Here is a 15,130-nt window from a genome sequence, read left to right on the forward strand (position 1 = left end):
ACATCAGGGCTAACCTCCACTGGAACACATCGTCCCCAGCCACAGCAGGCTCCAGTGGATACACTTACTGTCTCTTCCCAGCCTCCCAGCCATACTGCTGCCCTGACTATGGCCTCTCCTCCAGGGTCACCGCAGCAAGGCTCGACCAGCCCCTCTGCACAGGGTATGAAGTCTTGAAAGTTAACCCTTGTGTGTTTCAAGGTTAGGAATATGCCAATCTGAGGAACCCAGAGTCTATTTCGCCACGTAAATGGACTCTGGGACAGCCGTGCCTTTTTTTAGGCTTCCTATACAGCGCAGATCTTCCGCCCGGGGCTTCCACCTCCGCGTAGTGCCGCTCTGTTCTTCTACCGGCGAATATAAGAGTTCCGGTGCCGAACGCTACTGAATATATACAAATTTTGACGTTTAGCATTCAAAATGAAAGCGACGCAATGTATGTTTTTTAAAAAGCTGCATGAATGTAACATACATGTTAACAGTTGGATTTTCAAACCATTTATGTACATAATAACCATCTAGCTATATTCCAAATGGCAAATTTGGTCTGAAAAATCCACAGAGGAGTCTGGAAGTGGGGCAGATTAAATGCACTTTCAATGTAAAATCGTTCACCTCCCGGAAAGAAGCGCCAACATTGGCACAAATACTCCTTGTGGTTATTTTGATTAAAAACTCATTAGCCATGCACAAATCAAGATTGTTCCAAGATGGCCGCCATTTCCAACCCGAAAACACTATTTTGGGGGCAACTTTGGCGAGAGTTGTCCAATATGAATGATCTTGCTATCAAACCATACATTTATGACCAGAGAGAAGCCAGATTTATTCCATGTACATTTCAAAATGGCTGCCATTTCAGCTATTTTTTTACCATAGACTTCACTGTCCAGGGCGATTTTGAGGATTCTGGTGTCAAATGACTTGGTTTTTAACTGGAAAATTCTAAATTATACATCAGAAATCATTTGTATATCTCCTTTAGCCATTTACTCTGCATATATTTTTAAAGTCATGTGAAAATATGCATAAACCACAGTATTTTAGCTAAACTTTTATTAGAAATGTATAGAAATTTTACATTTTATTTTCACAGGGAGCGATTATTTGGTTACAATTGAATACACATAAGCTATAAATAAATAAATAAAGTATATTTGATCTAATAATCTAATCTAATAAATACCCCGTTTATTAATGGACACCTTGCTGTAAAGTAATTACATACATTTTTGCTAAAACAATAAAACACTTTGAAAGAATGAGAGTCAAGGTGGGGACAGGAAATCAATGGGTGGGGTGGGGGTGGGCATCTCCCGAGTGTCCTGCAGGGGGTGCAGGCGAGCGCTGCAGTAGCCCTTGTCACTACAGCTGCTAGGCAGGCTGCACTGCTGATGCCCTGAGTTGCTCACGCTGCTGGTGCTCCGCTCCAAGTCGCCCAGCATCCCCACCACGTTGACGTCCATGGCACACAGGGGACACAGCATTCTGATGGACAAATGGCATACAATGCATTGAAGACATCTGTAACCTTACCATTTGTGTATGAATCGCACAACATCACTTGCTCTGTTTACTTTTCCCGCTGCAGGTCTAAAGCTGAAGCAGAGTGAAATGTTTGTCTTGGGGGCTGGTCAGCTGTGTGTTCAGGAGCGGATCAGTGCCGCTGCTGAAGACGTTCTGCTGCTGCTGGAAAAAGGAAAAGAAACGGAGCTGAGAGCGCTGCTCACCGAGCGGCTGACTGCGGCTGCGCGGGACATTTTCGGGCTGTTTGAGAAAACAATAGCGGAGTACGAAGACAAAGTTCAGCAGCCAGAGCAGGAGATCCTCCGCCAGAGGGAGCTGCCCCATGTCCTGTTGCAACCCCAAGTGAAGCTGCACAGAGCAGGTTAGTCCGTTTAACAAGTCATGGAGGACTGCTAATTATTTTTACGCCTCCGCCGGCCGTAGCCAGGTCGGAGACATGGTTTCGGCTTGTACATCTGTCCGTACATTCGATTCTCGTTAACGATATATCTCAGGAACGCCTTGATGGAATTGCTTCAGATTTGGCTCAAACATCCACTTGGACTCAATGATGAACTGGTTAGATTTTGGTGGTCAGAGGTCAAAGTTCAAGGTCACGGTGACCTCATGACCGCCATTCAAGCATTCCTTCCTTTCTTTCTTGTCGCGCAGCGCGTCATCCTCATTAGGTCAGGTCTCATTTGATTTCCCCCGCCTTTTCTGAAGAAACTCAAGCAAAGTTTCTCATGCTCGCTGCTCGGGCCAGTTTCTCATGCTCGCTGCTCGGGCCATCACCATTTAATTACCTCGTGTGTGTGTGTGTTGTGGGCGCAGGGCTGAGGAAAGGTGCAGGCTGGCAGCTCCGTAGTCCACACAGACAGACCATGCCAAATTAGTCTCTCACTCTCTCGTTCTCTCTCTCTCTCTCTCTCCCTTCTCTCTGCCGCTTCCTCGTGGCCCGGCAGTAAATGCTTTGAGAACCGGCACCAGTCCCCGGCCCGGCGGTTGGGGATCCCTGGCTTAATACATTCCCCTGGCTGGCAAAGTTGTCGCAACACTTATTCACGTTTCTCCATGTAGTGCGGCGCATATGTTTCAGCGGATGACCGTCTGTCACCAGGCAGCAAGTTATCCGAAGTGGCATGTGTTGTAACGGTAAAGACTAACTTTTTCAACTTGTTACTTTTCAATCGTGAACGTAACGCTGCTCAATGTGCGGTCAGAGACTTCATTGAAGAGGATGACAATTAAATGTGAAGATAGCCTACACAATACACAGCACATCGCCTGCATGAGTTATTTAAGAAATAGATTGTATATAGCTTATTTTTCTTTTACCGTGCAACAAACTTTTTTAAGTACTTAGGGTAGGCTAAAGTAAACTTTTTTTAACTGATTGACTGATCATTTTAATTGATTAAAGTTTAAACGTTCGGTTATCGGTTAAAGCGGTTATCGGTTGACATCCCTGGAGACCTTAAATTGGTTTGATTGGAATTATATTTGTTTTATGTTCACTCTTTGTGTATGTGTTTCTGTCTTCCCTCCAGATCTCCAGCAGCAGGAGCGGTCTACCAGTCTGGACCAGGAGGACCCAGAGCCCCCACACGTTAAAGAGGAACAGGAGGAACTCTGGATCATGCAGGAGGGAGAGCAGCTTCAGGAGGACCCAGCGCCCCCACACATTAAAGAGGAACAGGAGGAACTCTGGACCACCAGTCAGGAGGGAGAGCAGCTTCAGGAGGACCCAGCACCCCCACACGTTAAAGAGGAACAGGAGGAACTCTGGACCACCAGTCAGGAGGGAGAGCAGCTTCAGGAGGACCCAGCACCCCCACACGTTAAAGAGGAACAGGAGGAACTCTGGACCACCAGTCAGGAGGGAGAGCAGCTTCAGGAGGACCCAGCGCCCCCACACATTAAAGAGGAACAGGAGGAACTCTGGACCAGTCAGGGGGGAGGACAGCTTCAAGGGCTGGAGGAGGCCCATATCACCAAGTTCCTATCCACTCCTGTCCCTGTGAAGAGTGAAGATGATGAAGTGAAACCTCGGTCCTCACAGCTTCATCAAAGCCAAACTGAGGAGAACAGAGAGGCAGAGACTCTAGCCAGCAGCTCAACTGGACAGATAAACACTGAAGCTGATGGAGAGGACTGTCAAGTATCAGAACCAGCCAGGAACTTGGATCCAGCGACTTCAGACTCTTCTCAACCTGAGACTGTAGACAGTGATGATGATTGGAAGGAGCATTCTGAACCTGAGACTGAAGACAGTGATGATGACTGGAAGGAGACTAGAGAACCTCAGTCAGGTTTAGACTCACAGAAAAACAATGAAGTCCTTGTACGACAAAGGAGATCTCAGACCGTGAAGAAACACTTTAGTTGCTCAGAATGTGGGACCAAATTTGGTCAAAAAAGTCAATTGAACAGACACATGACAATACACACACAGGAGAAACCATTTAGGTGCTCAGCCTCAGACTGTACTAAAAGTTTTGCCCTTAAAGAGACATTGAAGAGACACATGACAAGCCACACGGAGGAGAAACCATTTAGGTGCCCAGACTGTGGGGATTCCTTTTGTAGTAAATACTACTTGCAGATACACATGTCAAAGCATACAGGGGGAAAACCTCATAGTTGCTCAGAATGTGGTGCAAGATTCAGAGAAAGGAGAGCATTAATGTCACACATGACGATTCATACAGCTTTGTTTTACAGCTGCTCAGTTTGTTCTCAAAGTTTTTACAGCTGCTCAGTTTGTTCTCAAAGTTTTGCTCGGAAAGATACATTGGTCAAACACATGAGAACTCACACAGGGGAGAAACCGTACAGTTGTAGTGTATGTGGTAAAAGATTTGGTCAGAAATTCAGTATGACATCACACATGAGACACCACACAGAGGAGAAAACTCATAGTTGCTCAGAATGTGGTGCAAGATTCAGAGAAAGGAGAGCATTAATGTCACACATGACGATTCATACAGCTTTGTTTTACAGCTGCTCAGTTTGTTCTCAAAGTTTTTACAGCTGCTCAGTTTGTTCTCAAAGTTTTGCTCGGAAAGATACATTGGTCAAACACATGAGAACTCACACAGGGGAGAAACCGTACAGTTGTAGTGTATGTGGTAAAAGATTTGGTCAGAAATTCAGTATGACATCACACATGAGACACCACACAGAGGAGAAAGCTCATAGTTGCTCAGACTGTGGTGCAAGATTCTGGCAGAGGGCAAGCTTAAAGCTACACATGAGCATTCATACAGGGGAAAAACCTTTCAGCTGTTCAGTTTGTAAAAACACATTTCGCATCAAAGAATATATGGTTATGCATATGAAAATCCACACAGAACGGGAAAAACCGTACAGCTGCTCAGTCTGTAACAAAAGTTACAGGCAAAAAGGGACATTGACCGTACACATGAGAATCCATACTCGAGAGAAACCGTTTAGCTGCTCAGTCTGTAACAAAAGTTACAGTCTAAAAGGGACGTTGACCGTACACATGAGAATCCATACTCGAGAGAAACCGTTTAGCTGCTCAACCTGTGGGAAAGGTTTTGATAGAACAGGACAGTTGAAATGCCACATGAGAAGCCACACAGGAGAGAGAGAAAAACGTACAGCTGCTGCTCAGCCTGTAACAAAAGAGGGGCGTTATGAAAATCCATACCGGTGAAAAACCGTACATTTGCAGTGTTTGCAGGAGAAGTTTTAGTCAGGATAGGTATAAGAAAACGTGTTGTGGTGAGAGCAGCAGCAAGTCAAGCTGCTCAGCTGCTGGTTGAGCTTAACAAGCGTGATACAGATTGTCCATCTTTCAGGAGGTGTTTTTTGTGTGTTTTTTTTCTGTTGAATGAAATATACCTTTTCTAAGTGGGTATATTCTGTCTTCTGCCTGTTTCTATGATAGCCCTACCGCCATCTAGTGGTCAATTATAGCTGCTACATTTATATTGAAACATTCTTACAAGATATAGGACGAATCAGCGTGACATCACTGCCACCCAAAAATACGTAACCCTGCGGCAGTTAACTAGTATGAGTTGTGCCAAACAAACGTTAATATCTCAAGAAGTATACATCACATCGCTTATATTTTGACATTCTGAGTGAGATCAGAAGTAGCTCAAGAGTTTGATGTATAATATATGCATGTCCTGTTAAAGTTGTGTGAACTGTCGCAGTTTTTAAATTGGAAACACGATTCAGCCGGCTAGAGTCAGACACTCAAGCCTCCCAAAGCTCAGGCTCCATAGGGTTCCATTGCCATTGCCACCCAGTGACGCGGTTTGTTTACCAAAATGCTGCTCGGCTGATCCCTTGTATATATGATAAAACTGTTTTCAAGTGTTGTTTCATATGAATTCCTTTGGTAGAATCATATAGCTCTCGTATACTTGTATTGACTTTTAACCAAATATTAAACAAAAAAGTTATTGGATGTGTTTTAATTGTGTTGATGTACTTTGATCAATAACAAGTCATTGTTAATGAACTTATTGAATTAAGCAGGAACTACCTACCTTCGAACCTACACCAACTGCCTGGCGCTACCAGGTTAGCGCTCAGACTATGGCTGTTTAGCTCTTAGGACACAATCTGTCCTTAGGGGACATTGAGGTGTAAAATAGTACTTTTTTGTATTATTTTTTTTTACTCTTTGGTAACTTCATCTCTCATTATGGGTACCAGCATTTCATTCTTACTCGGAATTTTAATGCCTCAAATGCCAGTTACAGTACAGTACCATACAGTAAAAAGTACAGTAGAAAACACAAACTGTTGAAAACAGCATGTACTCAGTTTGTGCTAAGGACAGCCTTGTCTCTCAGCAGTGATGCTTCACTCTGTGTGTTTTAGCTATGGCCAAGTCACACGTTATAGGCTTGTTCTCTGTAAACTCCTTTAATTGAAGTGCTAGTGTGCTACATAAACTTTACTTGATTTTTTTTTAGAAGGCAAACATTTCTTGCATTTGTAGTGATATGACATGAAAAATTACTTCTTAAACTTGTTAGATAAGATTTCCCGCAACAATATAAATATATTTAACAATACAAAACATGGAACCTTTTTATTATCAAAATCCCATTCCTACTAAACGGAAAACGTCCATCCATCTTCAACCGCATATCTGGGATCAGGGTCACGGAGGTCGCAGCTCCACCTTATTGCCCTACCTATTTGAGCAGCTTGCAGGGGGTACGTGAAAAGATTGAGTTTCCAAAAGGCACAGATGAGATAAGACAACATGGAAAAAGTTCAGTAAATTGATTTCAAGTTTGCAGAAACAAATTCTCTTCTGTAGCATGTCGTAAAAATAACAGCGCTCCTATTTAACTGGCTTCAAAATAGCACAAGTAATCATCTCCTTATTCACAAGTGTCATAATAATTACCGTATATTTTATGCACCAAAGGAGCTTCAATTGAGACATCTGAAATAGACGTTGTCAATCATGATGTGATTCCACGTCAAAATGTGGTCTTGCATGGATATTTTTTACAATTTTGAAAAAGTTAAAGGGTAACTAAACCCTCATTTTTCCCCCCCAGCTTTAAACCAATGTATATATATGTATATGGATTTTGATTAGTGTTGCTGAAGGATTCTGGGCAAAATCTCCACATTTGAGAGTAAACTGTTAATATTCTACACACTATAACTTCATGCAGCGAGAGAGCCCTTAGGGGTTGAAACCTACTTTTGCAGTTGAGTCTGCCAATTGGCTGATTTTGGTTCCGATGACATCACAGAAGAACCCTTTCCCACCCAGAGTCCTGAGAGTCCAGAAATTGTGTTTAAAATGCGTGTATCAAATTAAATACAGCTGGCATATAAGGTCACAAAATCTGCATTGGCAATGTTTTTTGTCTTTTTCTTTGGTGTTAATTTGTCAGAAGGTCCAATAAATACTCAATACAATAATAATTGTGGGGTACGGTTGGCGCAGTCGGTAGCGCTGTCGCCTCACAGTTAGAAGGTCCTGAGTTCGATTCTCGCCTGGGACACTGTGGGCGCTGTGGTTGTGTTCCCCCCACCTGCCCAGGTAGGTTATCTCGTCGTAAGGGCCTTTCTCTCTGTGTGGAGTTTGCATGTTCCTCCCGTACCCCCCAGGGGGTTCCTCCGGATATAACCCCCCCACTAAAAACATGCAGAAGATCAGATTGTCATCGTCATCCGACCAGTGACGACAACATCCGAAGTTGATCCCGGGCGCTGGAAAGAAAAAGCGACCACTGCTCCTGGCCTGCCCCTCGGAGGAAAAGGACATGCCTGGATGGGTTAAATGCAGAGGACAAATTTCACCGGCCACCGTCAGCATGAGTGTGTGTTGTGGTGCTCGTGTGACAATAAAGACGGGCTTGTCCGGGCTTGTCTGTCTGAAATCGTGTAATTTCTGGCAATTTGATATTTGATTGAATTAAACTTCTCTTCAATGTATCCAACTAGCTGAAGCCAAAGAGGTTTTATGCTTGTGTATCATAAACAATATCCAGTGTAAAACTCTGCACTGCCTCTTCATAAAAAAAATAAAATAATAACAAAAACACACAGTGAGCCAAAAACCATAAACGCATCACTCAGTTGTCCAACATGGCAGCATTCCCCAGTCCAAATCCTTTTGGGCCAAAGTTTTTGGCGTAGCAAACTGTTAGAGAGAGAGAGACACAGAGAAGACAGTGTGAAGTAGGCCACACACACACAACACACACACACACACACACACACACACACACAACACACACACAATGACTGAGTTACAGTAATGTGTAATTTGTTACTTATGGGTTAGGGTTAAGCATGTACCATAGTTGGAAGCGTTCGGGCATTAATGTAGTCAATGGAAATTTTGTACAAGTATAGTGATACAATCACTATACTATACACACAAAAACAATGTGTGTGTGTGTGTGTGTGTGTGTGTGTGCGTGCGTGCGTGCGTGCGTGCGTGTGTGTGTGTGTGTGTACCTTTACAGTACAGCTCTCCATCCTTGTCTGTCACTGTGGCCGAATCCAGGCTCTTTCCACACAAGGCACAGCGGAAACAGGTTTTGTGCCAAGGCTACACATACATACAAACACACACACACACACACACACACACACACACACACACACACACACCATACATTGTATTACACAATACCTGTTGTCAACAGCATCATCTGAACGTCTATCATTATACCTTTAAAAAATAACAGTCATATAAAAAATACTAAAACCAAAACTGGAGCGAAATTAAAACTAAACTATAAATCTGTATAAAACGAACCTGAAATTATTTTGTTTTGTGTGTGTGTGTGTGTGTGTGTGTGTGTGTGTGTGTATGTGTGTGTGTGTTTTTAGCCCATTTTTATCCCTCATTAGTGCTCATTTTAATTTATTCATCCTGGTTGCTGCTCCACCCTCTGCCGATCTGGGGAGAGCCGAAACTGGCTCCATGCTTCCTCCGAGACATGGGCAGTTAGCCAGCCGCTTATTTTCACCTGACAGGGGAAGCTTCACCGGTAGGACATAGCACGTGGGAGGTTCACGCTATTCCAACCAGTTCCCCTCCCTCCGAACAGGCGCCCATAACGACCAGAGGAGGAACCACATTAGCAACCAGGATATTGCATGTTTTGGTGAAGGGGGTTCTTATATAAAGGAAACCCCCGGGAGGCACGGGGAGAACATGCAAACTCCACACAGAAAGGCCCTTTTGATGACCCCACCCGGGCGGTGGGCACTCGAGGACATGCGGACGGGCACGCACTCCTTCAGCGTTCACAGCGTCCCAGGTGGGAATCGAACCCAGGGCCTTGGAGCTGTGAGGCGACAGCGCTTACCACTGCACCACCGTACCCCCCAAATTTTGTTAAAATATATTATAAATTGTATGAGGTATTTTGTATCACCTAAAAAAGGTAATAAAAAGACTGAAAAACATGACATGAAAACATGAAAATTACATCAAAATGTCAAACTATATATAAGAAAGAGAGCAGCAGTGTGTCCTCCTCACCTTGCCGGCTCCCATCACCTTCTCGGCTGCGTACACGGCTTTGGAGCAGCGGGGGCAGCGGTCCGACCCGCCGAACTTCTGCCCGAATTGACTGGGACTGCAGTTAGCGGCAGGCGGACGCTGTTTGGACCTGCAACAAGAGGACACACATTCAGAGGTTCCATCTGTTATTGTGTTCAAATGAGAAAAGGCTTTAGCCGCCGTTCACACAGGACGTCGAAGCAACGCTCAAACTAAGCTCTACACCTACGCTGAACCCACAAGCCGCGCCGAGGCCACGCTCACGCCACGCTCAAGCGATCGTTCGGGATTCACGCCTATTCTCCAAGCGAAGCCGGGCATGAAGTCAATGGGAGTTGTGGGCGGGTTCAATGCATGCCGAGGAGGCGCCGAGAGGAAAAGTGAAGGCTTCTTGTGTGAACGGTTAGGCGTCCGTTCAGCTCCTTGTGCCTGCTTCAAGCTTCAGTTCTACTTACGTTCGGCGTCCCGTGTGAACAAGGGCTTTTTAGGCGACACTGACAGTTCGGCTGGACCTCTCTGCCTCTAGCGACACCTATCTGTAATAATCAACTCTTTCACCCAGCCAAGGTTGATGGAGCATTTGCCTCATGGCGTAGACAAGGCGCTTCCTGCTTAGGCGATTTCTATGTTGACGGTTTCAAACCGTCAGCTGCGTCGGGTCACATGTCCGGGGAGCCGCACGCCCACGGTGCCGGCAGGCTCGCAGCCCTGGGCGAGGGCTTTGACGCTGTAGCATGTTTTGCGCATGATCGCTTCATACAGAAGCTATTCCAATGGGTCACGTCAAAATGGCCACCGCTTCAACCACCCTGGAACCCTGATTTGAATCGAAATGACCGTTCGATCATTCAGAATCAGAATCAGAATCAGAATCAGAAAGACTTAATGATCCCCGGGGGGAAATTGGGACAAGTTACAGCTGCTCGCACTCAGGCATGAATATCCACATAACACACATAGCATAACACAGTATCACACAGTATCTCCCTAAACGTAAACAGTCAATACAATAAAGTCAAATGCAGTAAAATGCAATAGAGTAAACTAAAATAAAGTAGAGTACCGGTAAGTAGAATAAAGTAGAATAAAGTAGAATGTACAGTACGTGTCAAATTGCAGTTATTGCACACTGGAATTATATTAAGTCAGCTTGCACATTACATGTGGCTCAGCTAAGGCACAGTTAATCTATCGGCTGACTTGGTGTCTCCGAGGTGCTCTTCTAAGTGAGGCGTTAAAGAGTCCAATGGCCACAGGCAGGAATGATTTCCTGTGCCTCTCTGTGTTGCATCTGGGTGGGATCAGCCTCTCACTGAACGTTCAGTTCAGTCTTTAGACAGATTTGATTTGGGGGTTTATTTAAGCCTACTCCTTAGACCAATAATGGCTCCAAAGCTGATCCCGGCGGTCTAACCCAGTGCGAAGACTTACTCATGATGAGGCTGCAGGTCTACATTGAGTCGAGGAGGGTCCGAGCTCAGCGCCCCGGCTCCTTGCCCGTATCCGTAGCCTTTTGGCCCATATTTCTTGCCGTAGCAGGATTTGCAGTAGATCTCAGATTCATGTGCTGCAACCGTGGTACTGTCCAGTCCCTTCCTGCAGCTCACTGCAGACGAAACACAGCACGCACGCACACACACACACACACACACACACACACACACACACACACACACACACACAGAGAACAAGTGGATAGTACTCAAGTAAAAGTACTCGAGTACATGTAGCCTACTTGAGTAGTTTTGTTGTTGTTGAGGATTTGTACTTTATATAATAAATAATAATAATATATAATAAAATAATAATTTATATAATGCTATACTTTTACTCTTACTTGAGAGTAATTTTAATAATAGATTTTCTACTTGAGTAATTTCCTGGACTAGTACTTTTACTTGAGTACTCACTGAAGTAACAATACTTGTACTTGAGTAGGATTTGTTAGTACTCTTTCCACCTCTTTATCCATTGAATGTTGGGTCGGGTGAAATGCTTCCTGTTGTTCAGGCTCTTCAGAGTGGCACGGTGGACTATCAGAAGCTAATAAAAGCTCCCACCTACCTAGCTTTGTCAGTCAACAGTGGCGTTGCGTTAGTCAGATGTTAGCCAGATGTCTTGTGTTGCTATTTCTGGGAGACGAGGAGAGAGCTGGTCGAAGGTTTGGGTAAGATGAACACTTAACAGATGGATGAGCTCATCTCCCTGCAGGACAATCCACCAGTCAGCAGACTCTCATGCATCCAGGCCCCAGATAGGGAGTGACTGAGGTAGCGAACCATCTCGGTCCCCTGGCTCAGCCGCTCTGGGGCTGTGAGCTCTGCTTAAAAGCCTTGGCTCCATCACAAGACAACCACAACCAGACCAGAAGGTCAGCAGGTCCAGCCAAGCCAGAGTAAAGCACCAGAATCATTATAAGAAAACTATGGAAGCCCTGAGAGTCTGATCTTAGAGGGAAACCAACGTACCAAAAGTTACCAAAGAACCAAAGTTTAAAAAGAGATAGGTGCTGCTGGTGCTTGTATAGGCTGCTCTGCTCCGTTCCTCCACTGTCTCCTCCGGTCGTCCACTACACCCGCTGCAGAGCTGAGCGTTCTGGAAGGTGGATCCCTCTCTGTGGGGCCCATAGGGTTTCTAATGTTCCTAATGAGGTTTGCACAGAGACTTTTCCTTGTTCTCACCGAGGATCTAATTGTGAGCAAACAGACGTCCTGCATCTAAACGAGCTAATTTGACGAATTTAATATTCAATGTGTTTTCTTATTGTTGACACTAAACTTTTTTCGTTTTGTGTCATAATTCTGAGACTTTGGGTTAGTGTTTGACTTAATCCAACTGTGGAGTGCGTTCATGTAAACTTCGAAGCAGGAAATTATTTTTTTCCGATATAACCATGTATCCCAGGGATACTCAACTTGCTTTGCCCGGGGGCTACTTTCGTGTAATGATAGAAGGCCAGGGGCCAGTTAATAAACAATATACATTTTTCTGTAGCGGATTGTAGGTTTTTGGGGTGTCAGCCGGAGTTTAGTCTGACAATGTTGTGCACACCGGATAGTTAATTAGGTTAAGTTAGTTAGGTTAAGTACAGTGCCTGGGTAGCGAGCAGACGGCGGTATTTAACAATTTAGCAGCTAAATCATAGATTATTGAAAGAGATTCCATATTCCAGACTGAAATGCTATAACAGAAGTGGAGTATTGGCCAGAATGACATGAACGTTTGGACACTTATTCAGCGGGTATCTTGCATATTGCAATTTTCTTTTTTTTTTCTTTTTTGCAATTCCATCACGGGCCACACAGTTAGAAGTTAGACACAGGCACACAGTTAGACACAGTTAGTTAGACACAGGCCACACATCACGGGCCACACAGCAAGTTGAGTATCACTGATGTATCCAATACACATCATACTATAAAAGCAAGGAATCTCTGTATGTGAGTGTGTGTCCGCAATCTTGAGAAACATTCGTCCGATTCAACAGTAGTGAAAGTTGTACTAAATACTGTTTATTAGCACTTTTGTCTTATCTAACGTGTGTCTCATTAAATCAGTCATACACACAATACTGTCTAGCTTCTATCTGCCACAAAATGAGTTGTTGTCAACTGGTATTGCTAACAACGGTTAGCCTGGCTGGAGCTAACCCTGGCTGGTTTCCCCGCTGTTTCACTGGAATGCAGTCATCTCAGGTGTGACGTCACTCAACTGGGATATTCCTAGTTCCCAATACAAATGGCATGCGCCATTAGTTTGTGTATAGCTCGCCACGCCTCTCTGTAGTGACGTGAGAGGTGTAACAGTTTGGACAGTGAACTCACTGCAGATGAAGCAGGTCTTATGGAAGCTCCTTCCGTTACACTGGATCTCCTCTGCGTGGTACACCGTCTTCTCACAGGCGCCACACTTGCTGCCTCCACCCCAGTTTGGCATCTGAGGCAACAGACATGAAAGGAAGAAACCTCAAACCTTTGATCTAAGTAAAAGCAGAAATAACACATAGGAAAAGTGACTTGATTGAAAGTATAGGCCTATTAAAGTAGCAGTAAAATGTATCAAAAGTAAAAGTCTCATTCTTTCAGTGTTAATTGTTGATGCATTAATCTATGAGAAGTATTTTAATGTTGTAGATTGAATTGCTCCATATAGCCTACAGTGGTTCCCAGTGGGCTACATGTACATGTAAGGTTTATCCGCATGGGCATGGCAAACAAAAACAACAAGATACACAAGACAATAATGTATTTGAAGTTGCAGAGGATAACAGCATATAAATGGCCTGATTACAAACCAGTTTATTTTTGCTATTATATTATGCTATTGCTATTCTATTTGTGCTTCCCTGCTATTATATTATCCCACTCAACTAACAGAGCAATGCTTAAACACAAAGGGAAAATCGGTCCTTACCTTCAATCCAAGCTTGCACTCTTAACTGTGGTTAACGGGCAGTGAACAGTGAAGTAAAGGCTCCTGAACGCAGCCTAAATAGCGTTCACCTCCATCACCACAGCTCAGCTCGATGACACTTCAGGGAAACAATCCTCCTAAAATAACTTGTGACAGAGCTGAGCTCTCCGACCCGACCCCACGCAGCAGCTCAGCAAACATTTGTCGTGGATTTAAGGAGACCCTGGAAAGTCCAGCTATCGCTAAACTAAGTGACAGCTGCATGGGGGAATGAGGCGCTCACCGCATTATAGGATTGTGTTCAGAAATAACTGGATCTGAAAGCATGAAATGAACGTCTGGACATCCTAATACAGTTTCAGTAGGGATGCACGATATATCGGCAGTCATATCGGTATCGGCCGACGTTACATATCGGCACCAGTCCGATGTTAAAGGAACACTCTGCCCATTTTCAACCAGCTTTGTATCATTAGAACATCAGTAGTATATCAGAAAACTGTAAACTGTTTTGAAGTCTGTCATTTAATTTGACAGTTATTGAGTGTTAAAGTGTGGACCAGTGACATCACTGGTCCACACTAACTCAAATTAATAACTCATTAACTCAAATCAACTCTCAATAACTGTCAAACTAGACGAATGACTTCAAAACCGTTTACAGTTTGATGATATACTACTGATGTTCTAATGATACAAAGCTGGTTGAAAATGGGCGGAGTGTTCCTTTAATATCGGTTATCGGCATCAGCCAAACTTTTCACATTGAGAGAAAACAATGCGGTATATCTATGATTTATGGGTGCTTCCAAATGTGTTGGAAATAAAGAAAGACCTAATTTTTCAAATCCAGTGTTTACATGTGTTTTTCTGTATCAAATTTGACTCATGAAAGTGTGTTTTTATACAGATCATATCGACATTGGTAAATATCGTTTATCGGCCAAAGCAGCAATGTTAATATCGGTTATCGACCATAACAGCAATGTTAATATCAGTTATCGGTATGGGCCACAATTTTCATATCGGTGCATCCCTAAGTTTCAGTAACAATTATGGACAGTGACCAAGAAAGCCAGAAAGGGGGCAAAAGTAATGGAACAACTCTAATGTGAAATTAAAATAGACAATATTTTTCGATAAACAGTATTAAACATTTATTTATCATTTCCCATC

At 43.9% G+C, this 15,130-nt stretch overlaps 2 protein-coding genes across 2 annotated transcripts in view; both read right to left on the reverse strand.

Moving 5' to 3' along the window:
* The window catches only part of nav2a (neuron navigator 2a), a gene marked incomplete at its 5' end in the record, with an annotated part of 855,299 nt that overhangs the window by 313,718 nt on the left and 526,451 nt on the right, over positions 1 to 15,130 (reverse strand). The window lies entirely within an intron of this gene.
* LOC310790904 (cysteine and glycine-rich protein 3-like) lies at positions 7,896 to 13,982 on the reverse strand. Its single transcript, XM_083652615.1, has 6 exons — positions 13,955 to 13,982; positions 13,366 to 13,477; positions 10,973 to 11,147; positions 9,521 to 9,650; positions 8,485 to 8,578; positions 7,896 to 8,164 (listed from the first exon to the last, which is right to left on the reverse strand). Exons 2-6 carry the CDS (start codon positions 13,475 to 13,477, stop codon positions 8,097 to 8,099), a joined length of 579 nt encoding a protein of 192 aa, XP_083508741.1. The 5' UTR covers positions 13,955 to 13,982; the 3' UTR covers positions 7,896 to 8,096.

This window comes from Poromitra crassiceps (genome assembly GCF_964638095.1).
Source record: "Poromitra crassiceps genome assembly, chromosome: 16".
NCBI classification, from domain to species: Eukaryota; Metazoa; Chordata; class Actinopteri; order Beryciformes; family Melamphaidae; genus Poromitra; species Poromitra crassiceps.

Excerpts from the sequence above, each read along its gene's own strand:
- LOC310790904 (XM_083652615.1), bottom strand. The coding sequence starts at position 13,477 with ATGCCAAACTGGGGTGGAGGCAGCAAGTGTGGCGCCTGTGAGAAGACG. Across the intron at positions 11,148-13,365 it reads TAAGACCTGCTTCATCTGCA|TGAGCTGCAGGAAGGGACTG; the intron begins GTGAGTTCACTG and ends TTTCGTCTGCAG. Across the intron at positions 8,579-9,520 it reads AGGTGATGGGAGCCGGCAAG|CCTTGGCACAAAACCTGTTT; the intron begins GTGAGGAGGACA and ends ATGTATGTGTAG.